This window comes from Hyperolius riggenbachi, chromosome 3 (assembly GCF_040937935.1).
Source record: "Hyperolius riggenbachi isolate aHypRig1 chromosome 3, aHypRig1.pri, whole genome shotgun sequence".
NCBI classification, from domain to species: Eukaryota; Metazoa; Chordata; class Amphibia; order Anura; family Hyperoliidae; genus Hyperolius; species Hyperolius riggenbachi.
The window spans coordinates 57722694-57748849 of NC_090648.1; the positions used below are offsets into that span (position 1 = coordinate 57722694).

Sequence of the window (26156 nt, forward strand, 5' to 3'; positions counted from 1 at the left end):
GTAAGGGGCTACAAAGGGCCTAAAAGCCCTCTTACTAAAATGTTATGGCAAACAAAATATTTGCTTTCTGTTAAGAAACCAATCTTTTGATCTTTATATGAAGACTAGTTTTATAGAATACACACACACACAAAACACACACTGTATATATATATATATACTGTCGGAACTTCTCGTAATATAGTAAAATTAACATTTAATTATTTAATTGCAGGTGTGATAAAAAGCTGAATTCCTGCTCTACTCTGAAATATCTGACAACAAAGTGGATCTCCAGCAGCCCATGATGAGTCACAGAGGAGATAAGCCGCATCACTGCTCAGAGTGTGAGAAAAGCTTCACTCGTCCATCAGAGCTTATTAGACACCAGAGGAGACACACCGGGGAGAGGCCATTTTCTTGTGCTGAATGTGGGAAATGTTTTGCCTGGAAATCATACCTGAAAGATCATCAGAGGATTCATACTGGAGAGAAACCTTTTTCCTGCTCTGAATGTCAGAAATGCTTTACCCTGAAATCAAACCTCTTAGCTCACCAGAGGACTCACACAGGAGAGAAGTCGTTTTCTTGCTCTGAATGTGAGAAGTCCTTCAGAACTCAAATCAAGTTGAACATTCATCTCCGGATTCACACAGGAGAGAAGCCGTATAAATGCACGGAATGTGACAAATGCTTCGCACAGGAGGGAAATCTTACTCAGCATCAGAGAGCTCACACAGGAGAAAAGCCATTTAAATGTACAGAATGTGATAAATGCTTCACACATCATGCAAATTTTACTCAGCATCAGATAACTCACACAGGAGAAAAGTCATTTAAATGTAAGGAATGTGATAAATGTTTCTCACAGAAGATAGCTCTTACTCGGCATCAGAGAACTCACACAGGAGAAAAGCCATTTAGTTGCTCAGAATGTGTCAAGAGCTTCTCACGCCAGTCATCTCTGAGAAGTCATCAGAAGATACATGAGAGTGGATGTGAGCCTGTAAACTAATTTCAATGAACATATTTGTTATAATATCACAGGATCAGGATTTTTAATTATAAAAGTTTCATTAACATATCCATTTCTGAAGCTTATGTAACTTCACAGAACGTGGATACACAGAAAGTACATGTTTTTTTTAGTGATTTATTATAAATACTGCAGATAAAGTGAACTTTGATCAGCTACTATACGAAAACCTGTATAAAAAAAAAAGAGAGAAGAAAGCACCGCTATGGTGCAATACCTTTAATTCAGTTTGCAAATGAAATGCACGTACAAGATTGCATACATTTGCAAGCATATCTCTGGAAAGGAGAAAAACAAGGATGTTGGCCAGCCTCCCTACATGTTTGTGCACTACACTGGTAGCTGGACTGAGCACCTGCCATTCAGTTAGTACTTTTGAAAATAAAGAAAAACATACAAATTTAACAGATCTGACGGGTGTGGGACTAATCCATTCCCTTATAGGGGATTTTTATGGTTTTCTTTATTTTCAAAAGTACTAACTGAATGGCAGGTGCTCAGCCCAGCTACCAATGAAGTACACAAACATGTAGGGAGGCTGGCCAACATTCTTGTTTATCTTCTTTCCAGGGAATGCTTTTGTAAAGAATAAAGGAAATACTTAGAATCCCACATGAGGAGATTAAATAGTCCAAAACCTGTCAGATCTGTCAGATTTGAATTACCTACTGCTAGCGACAGCTATTGTACTTCTTATAAGTATAAGTAAAGTATGTGTTTACTTTAAATCTAACTTTTGGCGATAGTGGTCCTTTTAAGTAAATGTCCTTTATGTAAAAGATCTATAAATGTATTTTTCAATCTTACATGAATTGAACGTTATTATTCATATATTTCTATATTTGTGGGAAGTGTGTGGACAATCGGTTTAACCAGTTGTGGTTCTTGGATGCAAATTTCTTTCCAAATTTGACCCATTGTAGGTTTCTGGACATGAGACTTACATGCAGCACTAAAATCTGCTGCCGTTGCGAACGTGCGCATGCATGCGTGCGCCCGTCACTCGTGCATCTGCTCGTGCACTAATCCCATTGTGAATGACTGCTGCTAGCAGCAGTCATTCACATAAAGTTACAAAAAAAAAATCCAATTTAATGTGACAGTGTAAAATAATAAAATAAAGTGCTTTTTTATGAACGAATTAACCCTATACTTGGCCTTAAGATTTGTAGACACCTGACATGTCTGCTGTTTATAGCGATCGGATGCGATCACTATGGCGACAGCTCGGGGGAACCAATGCTGTATAGATGCACTGAAATGTTGTTGCCTAGCAATGCATCTATACAGCACTGGGGTACCCATATTGTGTGCCCTAGCAATCGCATGGAACCTCTACAGACGCACAGGCTGGCGATAATGGTGCGCTACATGCCCGACTAGCGATGAAATATGGCACGTATGGTATCAATGCAACCTGGACAAGCCAAATAAAGTACTTTGAGGTGTTTTAAAGCTCTGGCACTTGTCATGCAAAAGTCAGGAGGGTGGAAACACGAAAACAAATTGTAATTTTTTTGTTTACATTTAATTTTTCTCAATTAATTTCCTGTGAAATTAAATACTTCAAAAAAAATATTACGCTAAGAAAGCCTGGAATGGCCTAAAAAACAATATATGTATCACTTTGACGGCATAGGTAATAACAAGTTATTGCTGTATCAAAAGCGACACCGCCAATATGCAACATTGTCAGGAACCTTAAGGGGTAAAAACCCCGGAATCTGAAGTGGTTTAGAAAATGATGTCATTTTACAGTTATTTTTTTCTTTCGTCGTCCCTACTTGACTAATGGTGGTGGGCGTAGTTAAAATAGTTTGCATGTATGTGATTTTATCTGCTCATTGATTGATGTGTTTATGTGTTTTAAGTTTAATTCAATAAAATCTGTAATTTATTTAGTATTTTACTGAGCTGGAAATCGTTTGCATTGTTATTCTATGAAATGGGCCTTAAGACTGATTGCCAAAGCATTGTCTTTTAAAAATACACCAAAACATGGTTCACCAAAATAAAATGGTTTATCCCATTTAATCAATCAAAAGAGCATACAAAAATGTTTTAGAACAGAAGACTGAGCATCTGAGGAAGAGAGAGCAGCCCAAACCCTTGTGCCAGTCTTCCTGTTCATTCTTTTCATTGAAAAATTGTGATAGCCCCAGTTTTCAGTTTTTTTCACTGGGATATCTGGGTGTGGTGGTACAAGGGTGCTGCTTGGCCCAGGAGAATCAAGCAGGTGTGCACCCACAGCAGGTGAAGAAGATAATTTTGGCTCGCACTGCCCAGCACTGCACCTGACCTGGGGGCTGCCATAGACATAATGTTGTTATGTCTATGTCCACGCAAGGATAATTCAGTGAACTGATGATCGCTGGACCCCAAATTAGTTACTACGACTCAGAGGGGGAATAGTAATTAATGCCACCCAGACTTTGTGCGGCAGCAGGGTAAGCTGTCATTTGGCTCACCCTGCGCCAAAAAGTTTGGGTGGCAAAACGTCATGTATGCCACAGCAGGGGCCTCCTGTGCTGCCATTATTGCTCTGTTTGCTATTTATAGGGCTGCTGCTGCCTCCCCATCATTCATACACAGACCTCAGATCGGCGGTAATGTGAACAGAGGGAAAAGCAGCGCAGTGGAAGTGAGGTCATTGCTCATGTCCTGCATTTGAAGTGTGTCACACGGTTCCTGTGTGTTGCATCACTTTGGGTCATGGCTGATCTGCAGGTCTGCGAGTGTTGGGGAAAGGGAGGTTGCAGGAGCCTAGAAATCCCCACTGAGCCACTGACCCCAATGTATGGGGATGGGGATGGGTGGAAGGACACCTTTGGCTACCTATTTATTTATTATTTATTTGTGTATATATATAATGCCAACATATTACACAGCGATGTACAGAGTATATTGTCTTGTCGCTAATTGTTTCTAAGGTAGACTCACAATCTAGTCTCTACCATAGACATGTCGCTGTATGTATTGTGTAGTGCATGTATCATAGTCTAGGGTCAATTTAGGGGGAAGCCAATAAACTAATCTGTATGATTTGGGATGTGAGAGGAAAACAGAGTGCCTGGAGGAAACCCACACAGACACAGGGACCCCTGGCTTGGATTCAAACCAGTGACCCAGCGCTGCAAGGCGAAAACATTAACCACTACGCCACCATGCTACCTATACTGGAAGTGACTATATATGCTGGGGGGTGCAACTCTGACTACCTACCTATACTGAAGGGCTACCTATAGGGGAGGGGGCATCATTGGCCACCCATTACAGGGGAAGGGCAGCACGGTGGCACAGTGGTTAGCGCTCTCACCTTGCAGCACTGGGTCTCTGGTTCAAATCCCAGCCAGGTAAAACATCTGCAAGGAGTTTGTATGTTCTCCTCGTGTCTGCATGGGTTTCCTACAGGCACTCTGGTTTCCTCCCACATCCCCAAAACATAGGCTTCTCCCTAAATTGGCCCTAGACTATGATACATGCACTACACAATATGTATGTATCATGTAGTGCATGTATCATAGTCTAGGGATTAACTTGTGAGCCCCTCTGAGGGACAGTTAGTGACGAGACAATATACGTATATATATATATACACACACACACACACACACGCACACACACACATATATATGTTTCTAATATAATATATAATTCCTAGCAAAGGTACGATGGACACTTGTGTCCAATTGATTTTACAGTAGCCCCTTCTGTACCACAGTGCCGGGCACAGAGGGTGTAATTTCATCTGGAAAGCTGCACACTATAGTAACATAATACACATCATGTGGGTCAAGTGATGTTAGGAAGATTGCATTGCATATTTACATTCACAGCTATGGTACTGACACTGGGAGAGAACACATTTATATCAAAATAGTGCATTCAAAAATATTTAAAACATCACAAGTTTGGGTAACCAATAAAGCACTTAATACTCACCGAATTTTTGGTGTATAAGATGCTCTGGAATTTAAGATACGCCTAGGGAAAAAAACAGGAAATAACAATATACTAAACCTGGTGCGTCCATGTTCCAGGAGCGTCTTGTGGATGTTTTCCCCCAATTATTGTGTCCTTCAGTGTCAGGCAGCCTATTAGGCCAATCAAAGTGCGGGGATTACGTCCTTTAAAGTGACTGGACCTGAAGGGGCAAAGGGCTGGATGAGTAGGGTGCCCGTTATTGGCACATAGTGGGTGTAAAGTTACTAGCACTTGCTATACTGCACTGCAGCAGCACAGTGTGCGTTCCTGTCACTGGGGTTAATTACGCATGCTGCGCGGCCACTAGCGCTTGTAACATGCAGAATCTTCACATTAATGCACGCTGAGGAAATAGCAGAGTAACAGGAGGCTTCTCATGCTATTTCTGTTAGTGAATCAACCCCCATCTGTGTCTATTATGATGATAAAAAAAAAAAAAAAATAAACATATAACCATAACAGTAAACTCCATAGTGTTATCAGACCCATCATACATGCTCATGATATATTGACTATGCTCCCAGCTCTGCATTTTGACTCCTAGAACCAGTGGTGCTCATCTGGATTCCAGATATCCGAACTACCCAGATAATCCATACTTTTTCCACTATCCTATTCTGGCTTTCTTTGCAAATCTGAATAGCTCAAAAATTTGTATTGAAAAAATTGTATTCAAGATAAGAAAGTAGTGCAAAATACATCATACAAAGTTATACACAACTGAGACAAAGGTATAGAGCAAATGCACAATGGTCACTCAGTGACAGTAACCCTCAAGCTGCATCTACATAAAGCTATGATTACTATAAGTTATGCAGCATACAAATGGAGAAGCATAAGATCAGACTGCCAAACTGCATCATCGCAGTAAAGTATGCAAAGAGTTCGACACTGAATGAATAGTGGTGGAAAGTCCATTACCCTGACAGCGCCATTTCGGACCTATAGTCCTTCGTCAGAGGGTGGTGTAAGAATGGCTTCCTGTGCCTGCTACAGTACAATCCAGCTTCCAACATTGTTTAAATACACTTGTCTAATCAGTGACACCCGCACTGGACACTGGGGCTGGCCCTAATGATGCGAATGACCTCACGCCGCGGCATCATGACATCACTTCCGGTTCCGGCGGGCGCCGCTCAGAGCTGCCAGCCAGGAGGGGAAAGCAAGCCAACACCTCAATGGCCGCAGCATCTGCGCATTGCGGTGCTTGCCACCAAGGCTGAGAAGAGCAAAATAGCAAAAAGAGCAGCATATATCAGTGGGTCCAGGAGGTGGAATTGTCATTGCAGTGTCCAGTTGAATCACTATAAAAAAGAATAAAAACACCAGGACTTAGTGAAGCAGCATAAATAGGAAAAAATACCAAAATCCTTTGGTCAGAAAAACTGTTAAAACCACCAATTTAAACATAAATCAGAGAGCACAACACATGCGCCCCTAAGTCAACACTAAATCAACGGAGAAAGAGGGATAAATCAGCATCTTCATTCATCCCCTTTGGTGAAATGCTGTTGAGCTTGTACATCCAGTATAGCTCATGCTGGAGAAGTTTTTATTCTATGTTTCCTCCCCTGTAGGGGGGATGCACCACCTCTACCACCCTGTACCTCAACTGAGTGACATTATGACCTGCTGTCATAAAATGTCTTGCAACAGGCGAGTCAGCGTCACTGCAGCGAATGTTGCTGCAGTGCTCACTGATTCTTACATGTATCTCCCTTGTGGTCTGCCCCACATAGAGCTGACCACAAGGGCTTAGAAGGCAGAATATCACATTTTTTGTAGAACAATTGGCAAAGCCATATAAAGAAATCCGTGCTCCCGTACGCGGGTGAGGAAACGACTCACCCCGGTGCACATAACTACATTGGGCACAATGTCCACATAGGAACATTCCTCTCGGTTTAGGTAAATCGGAAAGCCAATTACCCTGTGTGACGGGTGGAGAGCTTTTACTCCTAGCGTGAACCAATGAGTCGCAAAGATTCCTCGACCGTCGGAATACACAGATCGGTTGTTTTAGAAAAATGTGAGAAAGGGAAGAGTCACTGCCCAAGACATGCCAGTGTTGTCTCACAATTCTTTGTGCCTGTAAAGAAAGCGGAGAATATGTCAAAACCATGAGGATGCGTGACTGTTCTCTCCTGGGATTGAACTGTAACAAAGAGGACCTATCATGGCTAGCTGCTTGTTACAAGGCCCTGTTAAGAGTGTCATGGTCATAAGGAATTGGCCATAGGGGTGCCCCTTCTTTAGTCTCTGGGGGTGGTAGCTTCTGGCAAACAAGTATGTGTTTCTATCTGTTGGTTTCCTATAAGGGGCAGTATGCAGATTCCCCTCCCTCATCTGGACCAAGACGTCCAAGAAATGGACCTCTGTGGTACTGTACTCCAGACTGAAAGTAATGCTCGGGAAACAATGGTCCAAGTCATCTTTGAAGGAAATTATACTCGTTTCAGAGCCTGTCCAGATAAAGAAGATGTCATCTATGTACCTCAGCCACCACAAAGACTGACTGAGGTACATAGTATGGGAATAGACAAAAGTTGACTCAAAAGAATTAATAAATAAATTAGCATAGCTGGGGCCACATTGCTCCCCATAGCTGTGCCTCGCTGTTGCTGATAAGACACATCTTCAAAGCAAAAATAGTTTCTCGTCAGAACCATGTTTAACAACTCCAGAAGGAAACTGGAGAGTTCAGGAGATAGCGACATATTCGTAAGTACATCACGCGTCACTTTGATGCCATCAGAATGGGGAATGGAAGTGTAGAGTCTGGTGACATCCATAGTGCAGAGGAGAACAGGAGTATGGAAAGAACCAAACCCGGAAATGTTGGAAAGAAAATCAGTGGTGTCAAGCAAAAAAGACCGCATCCCAGAGACCCTGAGCCTGAGGTCAAGAAAAATAGCAAGTGATTGGAAGATAGAACCAGTGCCTGCCACTATCGGTCTACCTGGGGGGTTAACCATAGATTTGTGAATTTTGGGGAGAACATAAAACAGTGGGATAAGAGGAAATGGAGTCAAAAGAAAGTCGTGGATCTGTTGTGTAATGATGCCAACCTGGAGAGCTGAGTGATCATAGTGTCAACCTCCTTCTTAATGGTCGAAGTTGGATTGCCTGTAAGTTTAAGATAAACATCAGTACCATGGAGTTGACATAACACCTCTCTCCTATAGCTCACTCTATCCATGATCACGGTAGCTCCACCCTTGTAGGCCGGCTTCACCACCAGCTCAGGATCTGCACATAATGATCGGAGTGCTTGTTGCTCTGTAGCTGAAAGATTGGTGTGAGATTGGTGGCTCAGATCATGTTTGACCAAATTAATAAAAGTCTCAACTGCATGGGAGGTAGTGGGTGGAAGCCACTTACTTTTTGCATGGCACATTGATCTCAGATGGCAAGGGACTTGTAGTAGAAGAGGTAGGACGGGAGGCCGATTCTTGTCCACTAAAAAATGCTTTAATTCGTAAGGTCCTAAAAAAAGTTAAACAGGTCACAGTCAAGTTCCAGACGGCTACCTTGATGGGTGGGAAAAAACCCTCAACCCCGTCTCAATACCTTTTTCTCAGTGTCATTTAGTGTCCGAGAGGATAAATTCACAATTAGGTTCTCCCCTGTGTCTGGCTCCTCGTGACCATCTGCCCGTTTCCTCCCTCTCCTCGTCTTTTTCCTTTTCTTCCTTTGCCCTTGGGGCGAGGCCCTAAAAATCTGATGAGCCAGTGGAGCCTTTACCCGAGCTATCTGAGGAAGGGTTACCCTAAGGATCCCACTGATATATGCTGCTCTTTTTGCTATAGACTATGTTGCTCTTCTCAGCCTGGCCGACGAGCGCCACAATGCACAGATGCTGCGGCCATTGAGGGGTTGGCTCGTTTTCCCCTCCTGGCTGGCAGCTCTGAGCAGCACCCGCCGGAACCGGAAGTGATGTCATGATGCCACTGTGATGATGCAGTTTGGCAGTCTGATCTTATGCTTCTCCATTTGTATGCTGCATAACTCATTGTGACCATAGCTTTATGTAGAAGCAGCTTGTGGGTTACTGTCACTGAGTGACCATTGTGCATTTGCTGTATACCTTTGTCTCAGTTGTGTATAACTTTGTATGATGTATTTTGCACTACTTTGTTATCTTGAATACAAATTTTTCAATACACATTTTTGAGCATTATAAAGCCTGGTGTGTGAGTCATTTTCTATGTTTATAGTATGTGTAGGGCTTTTAAAGTTCAAAATACTGCATATGTGCTATAGTTGCAACCCAAATGTTGCCTATGTGCTAGTTGATTGTTCTGGGAGTGCAGACCTTCTTGTAACTAGAGTGGCTTACCACCCTTTACCACCACCACCACAACCTCCTGGCTCCTCTTGATTAACTATTACTAAGCAGCCTGGTTCGCAATTTTTTTACAGTCGAGGTACCACCAACACTACGTGCCACGTACATGTGCCATGTGCCACGTACATGTGCCACATGCCATGTCCAGCATGCTCCTGGCACACGTTACACCTGCTGCTGATGCATTGCCCTGCTCCTGCTGCCTGTGCCTCTCCCACCACCAAGTCAACATTTACCACCCAAAGAAAGCCTAATTAGTGATGTTAAAAGCAAGATATAGATCAATTAATTGTTATAATTAGTGATAAAATTATTGGCGAATGAATGGGAGGTGAAAATTGTTCGGATGCATAAGGTTAAAAAACGACTGAAAGCTGAAGTGCTTAATAATCTTAATTAACCATAAATACTTACATTTCTTAATTCACATGGCAGTATCCTCAGAAATGATCCAGTGCCACAGGCGTTACAATAGGGGATGCGATCTCTGCCCCCGCGGGGGCGCTGGGGCCCTCCTAGGGCCCGCTCAGGGACTTTTGGGGGGCAGGAGGGGTTGAAACATAAGAGGAGAGCGTGGCCGCAGATCAGTGGGGAGAGGGGACATTCCCCCCCCCCCCTCACCTCGGGCTCTCCTCTCAGCGCTCCCCTCCTGCAATCAATCATTAGTGGCAGTGGGCGGTGGCAGGCTGAATACATACCTCCTTAGCACCGGAGGTTCCCATCAGTAAGTGCTTCATGTTACTTCCTGTGTAAACAGGAAGTAGCATGAAGCTATTAAAGATCGGAGACCTCCTGGTATGTGTTCAGCCTGCCACCGCCCATTGCCACTAATAATTGATTGCAGGAGAGGAATGCTGAGAGGAGAGCCCGAGGTGAGGGAGGGGGGGGGGAATGTCCCCCCCCCCCCACCAATCTGCGGCCACGCTCTGCTCTTATGTTGTGACCCCTCCTGTCCCCCAAATGTCCCTGAGCAGGCCCTAGGGGAGGGGGGGAGCCAGATTTTTTTTGCAGGGGGGCACGAGGATTTCTAGTTATGCCCCTGTCCAGTGCAATATCCTTTTGATACCCAATGAATGACAGAGAATCCCTGCCCTGATGATCGATGGACAGTACCACACACATTGATCCCATTCCCAGCCCTGGACTTGCTATACTAAGTATGGCAAGCCCCAGAGCAATGACATTCTGAGTTATGCTGCAGAATGTCACTTTGAAATATTCAAAATCGATATTCTCAAAAACTACAAGGTCTTTTTGAAAGATGTTGTTTCCTTTTGTTCTCACAGTTCTCCACATTTAACAGGAATGCACGGAGTGGTATATCACACTGCGTGCACTCACGTAGGTGGGTGGGTGCACTGAACACAACAGCTATGTATATGCAGTAATGAGGTGGGTTTACTGAACACAACAGCAAGGTATATGCTGTGATGAGGTGAATTCACTCAATACAAAAGGTAGGTATATGCAGTGATGAGGTGGGTTCACTGAACACAAAAGGTAGGTATATGCAGTGATGAGGTGGGTTCACTGAACACAACAGCTAGGTATATGCAGTGATGAGGTGGGTTCACTGAACACAACAGCTAGGTATATGCTGTGATGAGGTGGGTTCACTGAACACAAAAGCTAGGTATATTCTGTGATGAGGTGGGTTCACTGAACACAACAGCTAGGTATATGCAGTGATGAGGTGGGTTCACTGAACACAACAGCAAGGTATATGCTGTGATGAGGTGGATTCACTCAACACAAAAGGTAGGTATATGCAGTGATGAGGTGGGTTCACTGAACACAAAAGGTAGGTATATGCAGTGATGAGGTGGGTTCACTGAACACAACAGCTAGGTATATGCAGTGATGAGGTGGGTTCACTGAACACAACAGCTAGGTATATGCTGTGATGAGGTGGGTTCACTGAACACAAAAGCTAGGTATATGCTGTGATGAGGTGGGTTCACTGAACACAACAGCTAGGTATATGCAGTGATGAGGTGGGTTCACTGAACACAACAGCTAGGTATATGCTGTGATGAGGTGGGTTCACTGAACACAACAGCTAGGTATATGCAGTGATGAGGTGGGTTCACTAAACACAAAAGGTAGGTATATGCAGTGACGAGGTGGGTTCACTCAACACAAAATGTAGGTATATGCAGTGATGAGGTGGGTTCACTGAACACAAAAGGTAGGTATATGCAGTGATGAGGTGGGTTCACTGAACACAACAGCTAGGTATATGCAGTGATGAGGTGGGTTCACTGAACACAACAGCTAGGTATATGCTGTGATGAGGTGGGTTCACTGAACACAAAAGCTAGGTATATGCTGTGATGAGGTGGGTTCACTGAACACAACAGCTAGGTATATGCAGTGATGAGGTGGGTTCACTGAACACAACAGCAAGGTATATGCTGTGATGAGGTGGATTCACTCAACACAAAAGGTAGGTATATGCAGTGATGAGGTGGGTTCACTGAACACAAAAGGTAGGTATATGCAGTGATGAGGTGGGTTGACTGAACACAACAGCTAGGTATATGCAGTGATGAGGTGGGTTCACTGAACACAACAGCTAAGTATATGCTGTGATGAGGTGGGTTCACTGAACACAACAGCTAGGTATATGCTGTGATGAGGTGGGTTCACTGAACACAACAGCTAGGTATATGCTGTGATGAGGTGGGTTCACTGAACACAACAGCTAGGTATATGCTGTGATGAGGTGGGTTCACTGAACACAACAGCTAGGTATATGCAGTGATGAGGTGGGTTCACTAAACACAAAAGGTAGGTATATGCAGTGATAAGGTGGGTTCACTCAACACAAAAGGTAGGTATATGCAGTGATGAGGTGGGTTCACTGAACACAAAAGGTAGGTATATGCAGTGATGAGGTGGGTTCACTGAACACAACAGGTAGGTATATGCAGTGATGAGGTGGGTTCACTGAACACAAAAGCTAGGCATATGCTGTGATGAGGTGGGTTCACTGAACACAACAGCTAGGTATATGCAGTGATGAGGTGGGTTCACTGAACACAACAGCAAGGTATATGCTGTGATGAGGTGGATTCACTCAACACAAAAGGTAGGTATATGCAGTGATGAGGTGGGTTCACTGAACACAAAAGGTAGGTATATGCAGTGATGAGGTGGGTTCACTGAACACAACAGCTAGGTATATGCAGTGATGAGGTGGGTTCACTGAACACAACAGCTAGGTATATGCTGTGATGAGGTGGGTTCACTGAACACAACAGCTAGGTATATGCTGTGATGAGGTGGGTTCACTGAACACAACAGCTAGGTATATGCAGTGATGAGGTGGGTTTACTGAACACAACAGCTAGTTATATGCTGTGATGAGGTGGGTTCACTGAACACAACAGCTAGGTATATGCTGTGATGAGGTGGGTTCACTAAACACAAAAGGTAGGTATATGCAGTGATGAGGTGGGTTCACTCAACACAAAAGGTAGGTATATGCAGTGATGAGGTGGGTTCACTGAACACAAAAGGTAGGTATATGCAGTGATGAGGTGGGTTCACTGAACACAACAGGTAGGTATATGCAGTGATGAGGTGGGTTCACTGAACACAACAGCTAGGTATATGCAGTGATGAGGTGGGTTCACTGAACACAACAGCTAGGTATATGCTGTGATGAGGTGAGTTCACTCAACACAACAGCTAGGTATATGCAGTGATGAGGTGGGTTCACTGAACACAACAGCTAGGTATATGCAGTGATGAGGTGGGTTCACTGAACACAACAGCTAGGTATATGCTGTGATGAGGTGGGTTCACTGAACACAAAAGCTAGGTATATGCTGTGATGAGGTGGTTTCACTGAACACAACAGCTAGGTATATGCAGTGATGAGGTGGGTTCACTGAACACAACAGCAAGGTATATGCTGTGATGAGGTGGATTCACTCAACACAAAAGGTAGGTATATGCAGTGATGAGGTGGGTTCACTGAACACAAAAGGTAGGTATATGCAGTGATGAGGTGGGTTCACTGAACACAACAGCAAGGTATATGCTGTGATGAGGTGGATTCACTCAAAACAAAAGGTAGGTATATGCAGTGATGAGGTGGGTTCACTTAACACAACAGCTAGGTATATGCTGTGATGAGGTGGGTTCACTGAACACAACAGCTAGGTATATGCAGTGATGAGGTGGGTTCACTGAACACAACAGCTAGGTATATGCTGTGATGAGGTGGGTTCACTGAACACAACAGCTAGGTATATGCAGTGATGAGGTGGGTTCACTAAACACAAAAGGTAGGTATATGCAGTTATGAGGTGGGTTCACTGAACACAAAAGGTAGGTATATGCAGTGATGAGGTGGGTTCACTGAACACAACAGCTAGGTATATGCAGTGATGAGGTGGGTTCACTGAACACAACAGCTAGGTATATGCTGTGATGAGGTGAGTTCACTCAACACAACAGCTAGGTATATGCAGTGATGAGGTGGGTTCACTGAACACAACAGCAAGGTATATGCTGTGATGAGGTGGGTTCACTCAACACAAAAGGTAGGTATATGCAGTGATGAGGTGGGTTCACTGAACACAAAAGGTAGGTATATGCAGTGATGAGGTGGGTTCACTGAACACAACAGCTAGGTATATGCAGTGATGAGGTGGGTTCACTGAACACAACAGCTAGGTATATGCTGTGATGAGGTGAGTTCACTCAACACAACAGCTAGGTATATGCAGTGATGAGGTGGGTTCACTGAACACAACAGCTAGGTATATGCAGTGATGAGGTGGGTTCACTGAACACAACAGCTAGGTATATGCTGTGATGAGGTGGGTTCACTGAACACAAAAGCTAGGTATATGCTGTGATGAGGTGGTTTCACTGAACACAACAGCTAGGTATATGCAGTGATGAGGTGGGTTCACTGAACACAACAGCAAGGTATATGCTGTGATGAGGTGGATTCACTCAACACAAAAGGTAGGTATATGCAGTGATGAGGTGGGTTCACTGAACACAACAGCAAGGTATATGCAGTGATGAGGTGGGTTCACTAAACACAAAAGGTAGGTATATGCAGTTATGAGGTGGGTTCACTCAACACAAAAGGTAGGTATATGCAGTGATGAGGTGGGTTCACTGAACACAACAGCTAGGTATATGCAGTGATGAGGTGGGTTCACTGAACACAACAGCTAGGTATATGCTGTGATGAGGTGAGTTCACTCAACACAACAGCTAGGTATATGCAGTGATGAGGTGGGTTCACTGAACACAACATCTAGGTATATGCTGTGATTAGGTGGGTTCACTCAACACAAAAAGTAGGTATATGCAGTGATGAGGTGGGTTCACTGAACACAACAACTAGGTATATGCAGTGATGAGGCGGGTTTACTGAACACAACAGCTAAGTTGGTATATGCAGTGATGAGGTAGGCTCACTGAACATAACGTATACACAAAAAACACACAGCGCTTAGGATATTTGTGATCAACCACTACCAATATGGTTTACAGACAAATGAATGCACATATATTTAAATCAATATGATTAAATAAACCGGCCAATGTGGTGTATATTTTTTCAAAATGCAAAAGTCTAGGGAGTTGTGACCAAAAATCATACAAAGGACCTAGTAAAAAAAAAGGTGCGCTGCTGTTCCTAGGAATGAGTCAATTCCCCCTCTCAAACATATACTCAAAGTCAGCCAAGCGCTTCCTTCATGTGCTATATGACCTCCTCCTTTAGCACACTGCCATGGTCCACTACACCTCCAGCAGGGTCACCCTGTGTGATCCGAACTCACCAAATATGGTGGGCCATATATTACAGTGGCCTTTCACAGTTCTGGGGCATTAACAGGCTCCCCATGCCCTCGAATTCTCCTCTTCTTAACCACTTGCCGACCGCACGCTTATACCGTGCGTCGGCAAAGTGGCAGCTGCAGGACGAGCGACGCAGTATTGCGTCGCCAGCTGCAGGCTGATTAATCAGGAAGCAGCCGCTCGTGCGAGCGGCTGCTTCCTGTTAATTCACGGCGGGGGGCTCCGTGAATAGCCTGCGGGCCGCCGATGGCGGCTCGCAGGCTAAATGTAAACACAAGCGGAAATAATCCGCTTTGTTTACATTTGTACGGCGCTGCTGCGCAGCAGCGCCGTAAGGCAGATCGGCGATCCCCGGCCAATCAGCGGCCGGGGATCGCCGCCATGTGACAGACCACATCCTGTCACTGGCTGCACAGGACGGATAGCGTCCTGTGCAGCCCAGATCTCCCGGGGGAGCAGGTAGGAGAGGGAGGGGGGAGAATGTCGCCGCGGAGGGGGGCTTTGAGGTGCCCCCCCCCCCGCAACATGCCACCAGCAGGAGCGATCAGACCCCCCCTGCACATCATCCCCATAGGGGGGAAAAAAGGGGGGCGATCTGATCGCTCTGTGTGCACCCTGATCTGTGCTGGGGGCTGCAGAGCCCACCCAGCACAGATCATAACAAACAGCGCTGGTCCTTAAGGGGGGGTAAAGGGTGGGTCCTCAAGTGGTTAAAACACCATCAGCCCACTTTTCTTCAATAATCAGCAGCATAAATTTCCACAGGCATATACCTCAATGACAATAAAACGCTTTCATTGTGCAGTATAGTTAAAAACAGTGTACTTTATTCTGATGTTACACTCACATTTAGCAGGATTTGGTCAGGCATGTGGAGTTACTAACGGGCTCCCCCCCGTGCGGCCTCCCGGGCTGACCGCCGTGTTGCTGTTAACCAGGGTGCGCGTTCGCTTCCACAGCCAGCCTCCCTCCGCTAGACGCGAGACTTCTTCCACATGTTGCTCCTCCCAACTAGTTGGAGGAAGGATGGAGCTTTCATGCGGTATTACGCTTATATGCAGTGCCCTCAGCTCCGCCCCGCCAGACGCATCCCCTCCGTGTCACGCGTCCCAGAGCCCGGAAGCCCACACTATCCACCATAAAACTTTATTAGTATAAAAGCTACTCCATTACAAAATTATTATATCACATTTAAAAAATTAAGTAAAATTACATATATTCACAAAAATACATTCTTATCAGTACATCACAATAAAACTAACATTGTCATCATGAAGTTTGACATTATATTCAACATACAGCCAGACGTGGTGAGCAGGACATCCACTACCAATTCAAAGTTGGTCCAATCATTATTAATTTCTTATATATTCCCATTAATTACATCCACCCCCTTCTTATTACCCTTATTAATTTAAATGGCATTTATCCCCATGCATGCTTAGGGGTGGGGAGTTCATGAAATAGGGATTCCTCTTGGAGTGTGTTTTGGACTGGGGGGCTGGACTCCAGGTTTTGCCATTTAAATTAATAAGGGTAATAAGAAGGGGGTGGATGTAATTAATGGGAATATATAAGAAATTAATAATGATTGGACTAACTTAGATTGGTAGTGGATGTCCTGCTCACCATGTCTGGCTGTATGTTGAATATAATGTCAAACTTCATGATGACATATTATGATGTACTGATAAGAATGTATTTTTGTGAATAAATGTAATTTTAATTGATTTTTATTGTGGTATAATAATTTTGTAATGGAGTAGCTTTTGTACTAATAAAGTTTTATGGTGGATAGTGTGGGCTTCCGGGCTCCGGGACGCATGACATGGAGGGGATGCGTCTGGTGGGGCGGGGCTGAGCGCACTGCATATAAGCGTAATACCGCATGAAGGCTCCATCCCCTGAATGAGTCGTGTGACCGTGACAAAACTAGTTGGGAGGAGCCACATGCGGAAGAAGTCTCGTGTCTAGCGGAGGGAGGCTGGCGGTGGAAGCGAACGCGCACCCTGGTTAACAACAACATGGCGGTCAGCCCGGGAGGCCGCACGGGGGGGGAGCTCGTTAGTAACTCCACATGCCTGACCAAATCCTGCTAAATGTGAGTGTAACATCAGAATAAAGTACACTGTTTTTAACTATACTGCGCAATGAAAGTGTTTTATTGTCATTGAGGTATATGCCTGTGGAAATTTATGCTGCTGATTATTGAAGAAAAGTGGGCTGATGGTGTTTTAAGAAGAGGAGAATTTGAGGGTGTGGGGAGCCTGTTAATGCCCCACAAGTGTGAAAGGCCACTGTAATATATGGCCCACCATATTTGGTGAGTTCGGATCACACAGGGTGACCCTGGTGGAGGTGTAGTGGACCATGGCAGTGTGCTAAAAGAGGAGGTCATATAGCACATGAAGGAAGCGCTTGGCTGACTTTGAGTATATCACTGAACATAACAGCTAGGTATATGCAGTGATCAGGTGGGTTCACTCAACACAAAGCTAGGTATATGCAGTGATGAGGTGGGTTCACTAAACACAACAGGTACTAGGTATATGCAGTGATGGGTATTACAATGTGCACCTGCTGTCACACACATAGGTAGCCACTGAATGTGCTGGGCCTGGTAGTGACACACACAGTATGAATTAGCAAGGCTGTCTATGCAACACAAGTGTCAGTGGGACACACAGAAAAAAAAATTGATCACAAGAACAAGATTAGCTCTCAAAAGAGCGGTTGTGGGGTGCTATTTTAGCAATAAGAATCATCCAGGAGCAAGCTTTCAAGCCTATAACAGCCTAACTAATCTTTCCCTATGAGAGTCTGCCAGCAACTGTCCCTTCTCTCACTATTGCAGGCACACGAGTGAGTGTAATGGCTGGCGGAGCCTGCCTTATACAGTATAAGGGGGGGAGTGGCTCCAGGAGAGAGTGTAGCCTGATTGGCTACAATGTGCTTGCTGACTGTAATTTACAAAGTTGACCCTAATGGTGCACTATGGGGGCGAACCGAACTTCTGGAAAAGTTTGCGTTACATGGCGAACACGACCCACCGTAAGTTCGCCTGGAACCGTTCGCCAGCGAACCGTTCGGGCCATCTCTAGTTTGAAGATCATGGATTATGGCATTAATATTGAGGTGTGAGATAACTGTATGAGATGATTCCAAGCACATATTTTATACCTTATCCAATTTAGTCAATTGAGCTCTAGACTGATATGTAAGTTTATAAAGTCGTAGCTGGCATTTCCCACATTAATCCAATCACATAATGTAGGGGTAGGGAAGACTGTTTCCATCTTGACTTTCTTGCATAGAATAGTATGATCCTAATAAGCACCATTTTATACCACAGGCAATATCTCCCAGCATGCCTAGCATGTAGACTTTAATGGGTACCTGAGGCGACGTGTGACATGATAAGATAAACATGTGTATGTACAGTGCAAAACATATTAATAACAAGGCTGTTTTCATTTCTTTTATTTTGCTGCTGGAGGGCTAGTTCACAGAGCTCAGTTGTGTTCCAGAATAAATCTGTCAGCTCACTGCCCATACAATTCTATGAGGCTGTTCACAGAACTGCGTTGTAACAGATCATGTTATTCTGATTTTAGTTTTTTATACCAAAGCCCCCATACATGCTTGAATCACCAAATATGAAGGGTATGCTAAGGAGAATTACGGGAACAAGAGGAAGAAAAACATATTTTTTTTCAAAAAGAACTTGTAGTTTTTGAGAGTATTGATTTGAATACTTCAAAACAAAAAAATGTTTTTAAAGTCAGCAAAACAACATTCATTTTGCAGCAGAATTCAGAATGTCATTGCTCTGGGGCTTGCCATACTTAGTATAGCAAATCCAGGGCTGGGAATGGGATAGACGTATGTGGCCCTGTCTGTCAGTCATCAAGGCAGGAATTAATGCATCTCCGTCGTTCGTCGGGTATCGAGAGGATATGACACTGGATCGTTTCTGTGGATACTGTCAAGTGAATAATGAAAAGAAAGTTATGGTTAATTAAGTTCATTAAAGGGCTTTTTAATGGTTGCCTTTTTACTTCATATTAAGTCTTTGTGAAAATGTTCAGAGTGTGGGAAATGTTTTGGCGATAAAGGAAACCTTGTCAAACATGAGAGAACTCACACTGGTGAGAAACCACATTCATGTGCTGAGTGGGGGAAATGGTTTGCACAGAAATCCCAACTTGTTACACATGAGAGATCTCACACTACTGAGAATCCCTTTTTTGTGCTAAGTGTGGGAAATGGTTTGCTCACAAATCAGAGCTTGTTTCACTTGGCGGCTTTCACACTGGGAATACACCCTTTTCATGTTCTGAGTGTAGGAAATTTCTTGGGCATAAATCACTGATGATCAGACGTGAGAAGTCTCACACTGGTGAGAAGCATTATTCATGTAGTGAGTGTGGGAAACGTTTTGTACAGAAATCAATTCTTGTTGCATATCAGAGGTCAGGGCCGGTTCACACTTGTTGCTAATGTATCCCTATGGGATCATTCTCACTGCAGTATTTGTGATTTGCATGAATTGAAAACATGCTGCATGCAGTGCTCTGGGGGATCATTGCGATGAGATTCACATTCTGTTGAATGGGAATCACAACACAAATTACAGCAAAATTGCAATCATGTTTGCAATTGCGATTTGGGTTCAGAGTGTGAACTAGCCCCACACACTGGTGAGAGGCCATTTACATGTGCTGAGCGTGGGAAATGTTTTGGTCAGAAACAAAACCTTATAATACATGAAAGATTTCACACTGGTGAGAGGCCCAATTCATGTTCTGAGAGTGGGAAATGTTTTGGGGGCAAATCAAACCTTGTCATGCATAAGAAGTCTAACACCGGTGAAAAGCCCTATTCATGTTCTGAGTGTGGGGAATGTTTTGGCCAGAAATCAGACCTTGTCGCACATGAGCGATCACACACTGTTTACAGGACCTATCCATGATCTGAGTGTGGGAAATGCTTTGTTTCAATTGGCATTCAGAGTGTGAACTAGCCCTCTCACACTGGTGAGAATCACTATTCATGTGCTGAGTGGGGGAAATTATTTGCACAGAAAGCAGTTCTTGTCACAGATGAAAAGTCACACACTGGTGAGAAGCCCTATTCATGCACTAAGTGTGGGTAATGTTTTGGTCATAAACAAAACCTTGTCATACATGAGAGATCTCACGCTGGTGTGAAGCCCTATTCATGTTCTGAATGTGGGAAATGTATTGGGAGCAAATCAAACCTTGTCATGCATAAGAAATATCATACTGGTGAAAAGCCCTCTCCATGTTCTGAGTGTAGGAAATATTTTGTACAGAAATCGGACCTTGTCACACATGAGAGATCACACACTGGTGAGAGGCCCTATCTATGAGCTGAGTGTGGGAAATGCTGTACAAACATTTCCCACACTCAGCACATGAAGGTGATTTCTCACTAGCGTGAGTTCTCTCATGTTTGACAAGGTTTCCTTTACCAGCATAATATTTCCCACTCTCATTTCCACAAAGACTTAAAATGAAATAAAAAGGCAACCACAAAAAAGTCTTTTAACCATTTTCACCTTTTGCATGTAGCTGCAACGTCCAAAAGGCTGCTACTATGCTACTGTGCGCTCCTGCCGTCCGTTAGCCCAGAGGTCAATGAATGGGGACACAGTTCCTATTCATTGATCTAAGTCCACATTAGAAAGACTACTTTCAGAATCCGTGCTCTTTCTAAAGAAAAAAAGTTTCCAGTCCTCCCTTCACATCCTGTAAGTGAGCGGGCACTGAACACAACAGCTAGGTATATGCAGTGATGAGGTGGGTTCACTGAACACAACAGCTAGGTATATGCTGTGATGAGGTGGATTCACTCAACACAAAAGGTAGGTATATGTAGTGATGAGGTGGGTTCACTGAACACAACAGCTAGGTATATGCAGTGATGAGGTGGGTTCACTGAACACAACAGCTAGGTATATGCTGTGATGAGGTGGATTCACTCAACACAAAAGGTAGGTATATGTAGTGATGAGGTGGGTTCACTGAACACAACAGCTAGGTATATGCAGTGATGAGGTGGGTTCACTGAACACAACAGCTAGGTATATGCAGTGATAAGGTGGGTTCACTGAACACAACAGCTAGGTATATGCTGTGATGAGGTGGGTTCACTGAACACAACAGCTAGGTATATGCTGTGATGGGGTGGGTTCACTGAACACAACAGCTAGGTATATGCAGTGATGAGGTGGGTTCACTGAACACAAAAGGTAGGTATATGCAGTGATGAGGTGGGTTCACTGAACACAACAGCTAGGTATATGCTGTGATGGGGTGGGTTCACTGAACACAACAGCTAGGCATATGCAGTGATGAGGTGGGTTCACTGAACACAACAGCTAGGTATATGCTGTGATGAGGTGGGCTCACTGAACACAACAGCTAGGTATATGCTGTGATGGGGTGGGTTCACTGAACACAACAGCTAGGTATATGCAGTAATGAGGTGGGTTCACTGAACACAAAAGGTAGGTATATGCAGTGATGAGGTGGGTTCACTGAACACAAAAGGTAGGTATATGCAGTGATGAGGTGGGTTCACTGAACACAACAGCTAGGTATATGCTGTGATGAGGTGGGTTCACTGAACACAACAGCTAGGTATATGCAGTAATGAGGTGGGTTCACTGAACACAAAAGGTAGGTATATGCAGTGATGAGGTGGGTTCACTCAACACAAAAGGTAGGTATATGCAACGATGAGGTGGGTTCACTGAACACAATAGCTAGGTATATGCAGTGATGAGGTGGATTCACTAAACACAACAGCTAGGTATATGCTGTGATGAGGTGGGTTCACTGAACACAACAGCTAGGTATATGCTGTGATGAGGTGGATTTTACTGAACACAAAATGTATGTATATGCAGTGATGAGGTGGGTTCACTGAACACAACAGCTAGGTATATGCTGTGATGAGGTGGGTTTTACTGAACACAAAATGTAGGTATATGCAGTGATGAGGTGGGTTCACTGAACACAAAAGGTAGGTATATGCAGTGATGAGGTGGGTTCACTGAACACAAAAGGTAGGTATATGCAGTGATGGGTGGGTTCACTGAACACAACAGGTAGGTATATGCAGTGATGAGGTGGGTTCATTGAACACAACAGCTAGGTATATGCTGTGATGAGGTGGGTTAACTGAACACAACAGCTAGGTATATGCTGTGATGAGGTGGGTTCACTGAACACAACACCTAGGTATATGCTGTGATGAGGTTGGTTCACTCAACACAAATGGTAGGTATATGCAGTGATGAGGTGGGTTCACTGAACACAACAACTAGGTATATGCAGTGATGAGGTGGGTTCACTGAACACAACAGCTAAGTTGGTATATGCAGTGATGAGGTGGGTTCACTGAACATAACACCTAGGTATATGCTGGGATCAGGTGGGTTCACTCAACACAACAGGTACTAGGTATAAGCAGTGATGGGTATTACAGTGTGCACCTGCTGTCACACACACAGGTAGTCACTGAATTCGCTGGGCCTGGTAGTGGCACACACAGTATGAATTAGCAAGGCTGTCTATGCAACACAAGTGTCAGTGGGACACACAGAAATAAAATAGATCACAAGAACAAGATTAGCTCTCAAAAGAGCTGTTGTGGGGTGCTATTTTAGCAATAAGAATCAGCCAGGAGCAAGCTAACAAGCCTATAACAGCCTAACCAATCTTTCCCTATGAGAGTCTGCCAGCAACTGTCCCTTCTCTCACTATTGCAGGCACACGAGTGAGTGTAATAGCCGGCGGAGCCTGCCTTATACAGTATAAGGGGGGAGTGGCTCCAGGAGAGAGTGTAGCCTGCTGACTGTGATGTACAGGGTCAAAGTTGACCCTAATGGTGCACTATGGGGACGAACCGAACTTCTGGAAAAGTTTGCGTTACATGGCGAACACGAACCACCGGAAGTTCGCCAGCGAACCGTTCGGGACATCTCTAGTTTGGAGGTCATGGATTATGGCATTAATATTGAGGTGTGGGATTACTGTATGAGATGATTCCAAGCACATATTGCATATATTATCCAATCCAATTTAGTCAATTGAGCTCTAGACTGATATGTAAGTTTATAAAGGGGTAGCTGCTGGCATTTACCACATTAATCCAATCACATACTGCATGGGTAGGGAAGTCTGTTTCCATTTTGACTCTCTTGCATAGGTTAGTATAATCCTAATAAGCACCATTTTATACCACAGGCAATATCTCCCAGCATGATGAGCATGCAGACTTTAAAGGGTACCGGAGGCGACATGTGACATGATGAGATAAACATGTGTATATACAGCGCAAAACATATTCATAACAAGGCTGTTTTCATTTTTTTTTATTTTGCTGCCCGAGGGCTAATTCAGTACTTAATTGTGTTCCAAAATAAGGCTGTTCACAGAACTGCGTTGTAACGGATCATGTTATTCTGATTTTAGTGATTTATACCAAAGCCCCCATACATGCTTGAATCACCAAATAAGCAGGGTATGCTAAGGAGAATTACGGGAACAAGAGGAAGAAAAAAATATTTTTTTTCAAAAAGATCTTGAAGTTTTTGAGAATATCGATTTTGAATACTTCAAAACAAAAAAATGTTTTTAAAGTCAGCAAAACAACATTTTGCAGCAGAATTCAGAATGTCATTGCTCTGGGGCTTGCCATACTTAGTATAGCAAGTCCAGGGCTGGGAATGGGATAGACGTGTGTGGCCCTGTCTGTCAGTCATCAGGGCAGGAATTAATGCATCTCTGTCGTTCATCAGCTATCGAGAGTATATGACACTGGATCATTTCTGAGGATACTGTCATATGAATAATGAAAGAAAAGTTATGGTTAATTAAGATCCTGAGGGATTTTAAGCCTTTTAGAACCTTTTATCCTGCTGGCACCTCTGTTCACTCTTACATTAATCTCACCAGTGTGAGTTCACTCATGTTTGACAAGGTTTCCATTATCGCAAAAATATTTCCCCCACTCTGAACATTTTCACAAAGACTTAAAATGAAATAAAAAGGCAACCATTAAAAAGTCCTTTAATTATCTTAATTAAGCATAACTTTCCTTTCATTATTCATATGACAGTATCCACAGAAATGATCCAGTGTCATATACTCTCGATACCCAATGAACGACAGAGATGCATTAATTCCTGCCCTGATGACCGACAGACAGGGTCACACAAGTCTATCCCATTCCCAGCACCTCCTGGGGGATTTTAAGCCTTTTAGAACCTTTTATCCTGCTGGCGCCTCTGTTCACTCTTACATTATCAATATCCACCCCTGGTGGAGGGGTGTTGCCCCTTATTTCCTTATCTACAGAGAGCGACTTTTAATCCTGAGTGAGGACAGGTCTAATCTCCTCACCTGCCTATACAGTGGTTACCTGGGAGGTAACCCACGTTTGCTAGTATATACATTATATACTTTTCATTTCCAACCCCTTGTTTTGCATACTACACTATATTGGGCTCTCGGTATTTCCTTTGTCTTTATCATCACACTGGTGAGAAGCCACATTCATGTGCTGAGTGGGGGAAATGGTTTGCACAGAAATCCCAACTTGTTACACATGAGAGATCTCACACTACTGAGAAGCCCTTTTTTGTGCTGAGTGTGGGAAATGGTTTGCTCACAAATCAGAGCTTGTTTCACTTGGCGTCTCTCACACTGGGAATACACCCTATTCATGTTCTGAGTGTAGGACATTTCTTGGGCATAAATCACTGATGGTCAGACGTGAGAAGTCTCACACTGGTGAGAAGCACTATTCATGTGGTGAGTGTGGAAAATGTTTTGTACAGAAATCAATTCTTGTTGCATATCAGAGGTCAGGGCCGGTTCATCCTATGGGATAATTCTCACTGCAGTATTTGTGATTTGCATGAATCGAAAATATGCTGCATGCAGCACTTTGGGGGATGATTGCGATGTGATTCACATTCTGTTGAATGGGAATCACAACACAAATTACAGCAAAATTGCAATGCAAAATAGCAATCATGTTTGCAATCACAATTTGCGTTCAGAGTATGAACTATCCCTCACACACTGGTGAGAGGCCCTATGCATGTGCTGAGTGTGGGAAATGTTTTGGTCAGGAAGAAAACCTTATAATACATGAAAGATCTCACACTAGTGAGAAGCCCAATTCATGTTCTGAGAGTGGGAAATGATTTGGGAGCAAATCAAACTTTGTCATGCATAAGAAGTTTTATACTGGTGAAAAGCCCTATTCATGTTCTGAGTGTGGGAAATGTTTTGCCCAGAAATCAGACCTTGTCACACATGAGAGATCACACACTGGTGAGAGGCCCTATCCATGAGCTGATTGTGGGAAATGCTTTGTTTCAATTTGCATTCAGAGTGTGAACTAGCCCTCTCACACTGGTGAAAATCACTATTCATGTGCTGAGTGGGGGAAATGTTTTGCATAGAAATCAGTTGTTGTCACACATGAAAAGTCACACACTGGTAATAAGCCCTATTCATGTTCTGAGTGTGGGAAATGTTTTGGGAGTAAATCAAACCTTGTCATGCATAAGAAATATCACACTGGTGAAAAGCCCTATCCATGTTCTGAGTGTGGGAAATGTTTTGCCCAGAAATCAGACCTTGTCACACATGAGAGATCACACACTGGTGAGAGGCCCAATCCATGAGCTGTGGGAAATGCTATACAAAACATGTGCTGTACAAAACATTTCCCACACTCAGCACATGAAGGTGGTTGCTCACCAGTGTGAGTTCTCTCATGTTTGACAAGATTTCCTTTATCACCAAAATATTTCCCACACTCAGTTCCAAAAAGACTTAAAATTAAATAAAAAAGTAACCACAAAAAAGTCCTTTAACCATTTTCGCTTTTTGGACGTAGCTGCTACTTCCAAAAGGCTGCAACTATGCTACT

General features: G+C 43.7%; 2 protein-coding genes across 2 annotated transcripts in view; both read left to right on the plus strand.

Annotated features, from left to right (window-relative positions):
* Positions 1–286: 286 nt before the first annotated feature.
* Positions 287–994, plus strand: LOC137562116 (oocyte zinc finger protein XlCOF22-like). Its single transcript, XM_068273450.1, has one exon. It carries the CDS (start codon positions 287–289, stop codon positions 992–994), a length of 708 nt encoding a protein of 235 aa, XP_068129551.1.
* Positions 995–7755: 6761 nt separating this feature from the next.
* The window catches only part of LOC137562117 (zinc finger protein 883-like), a 55392-nt gene continuing 36991 nt past the window's right edge, over positions 7756–26156 (plus strand). Inside the window, exon 1 of the mRNA XM_068273451.1 lies at positions 7756–7916. Coding sequence (XP_068129552.1) covers positions 7756–7916 — 161 coding nt within the window. The remainder of the gene's footprint in view (positions 7917–26156) is intronic.

Excerpts from the sequence above, each read along its gene's own strand:
- LOC137562116 (XM_068273450.1), top strand. The coding sequence starts at position 287 with ATGAGTCACAGAGGAGATAAGCCGCATCACTGCTCAGAGTGTGAGAAA.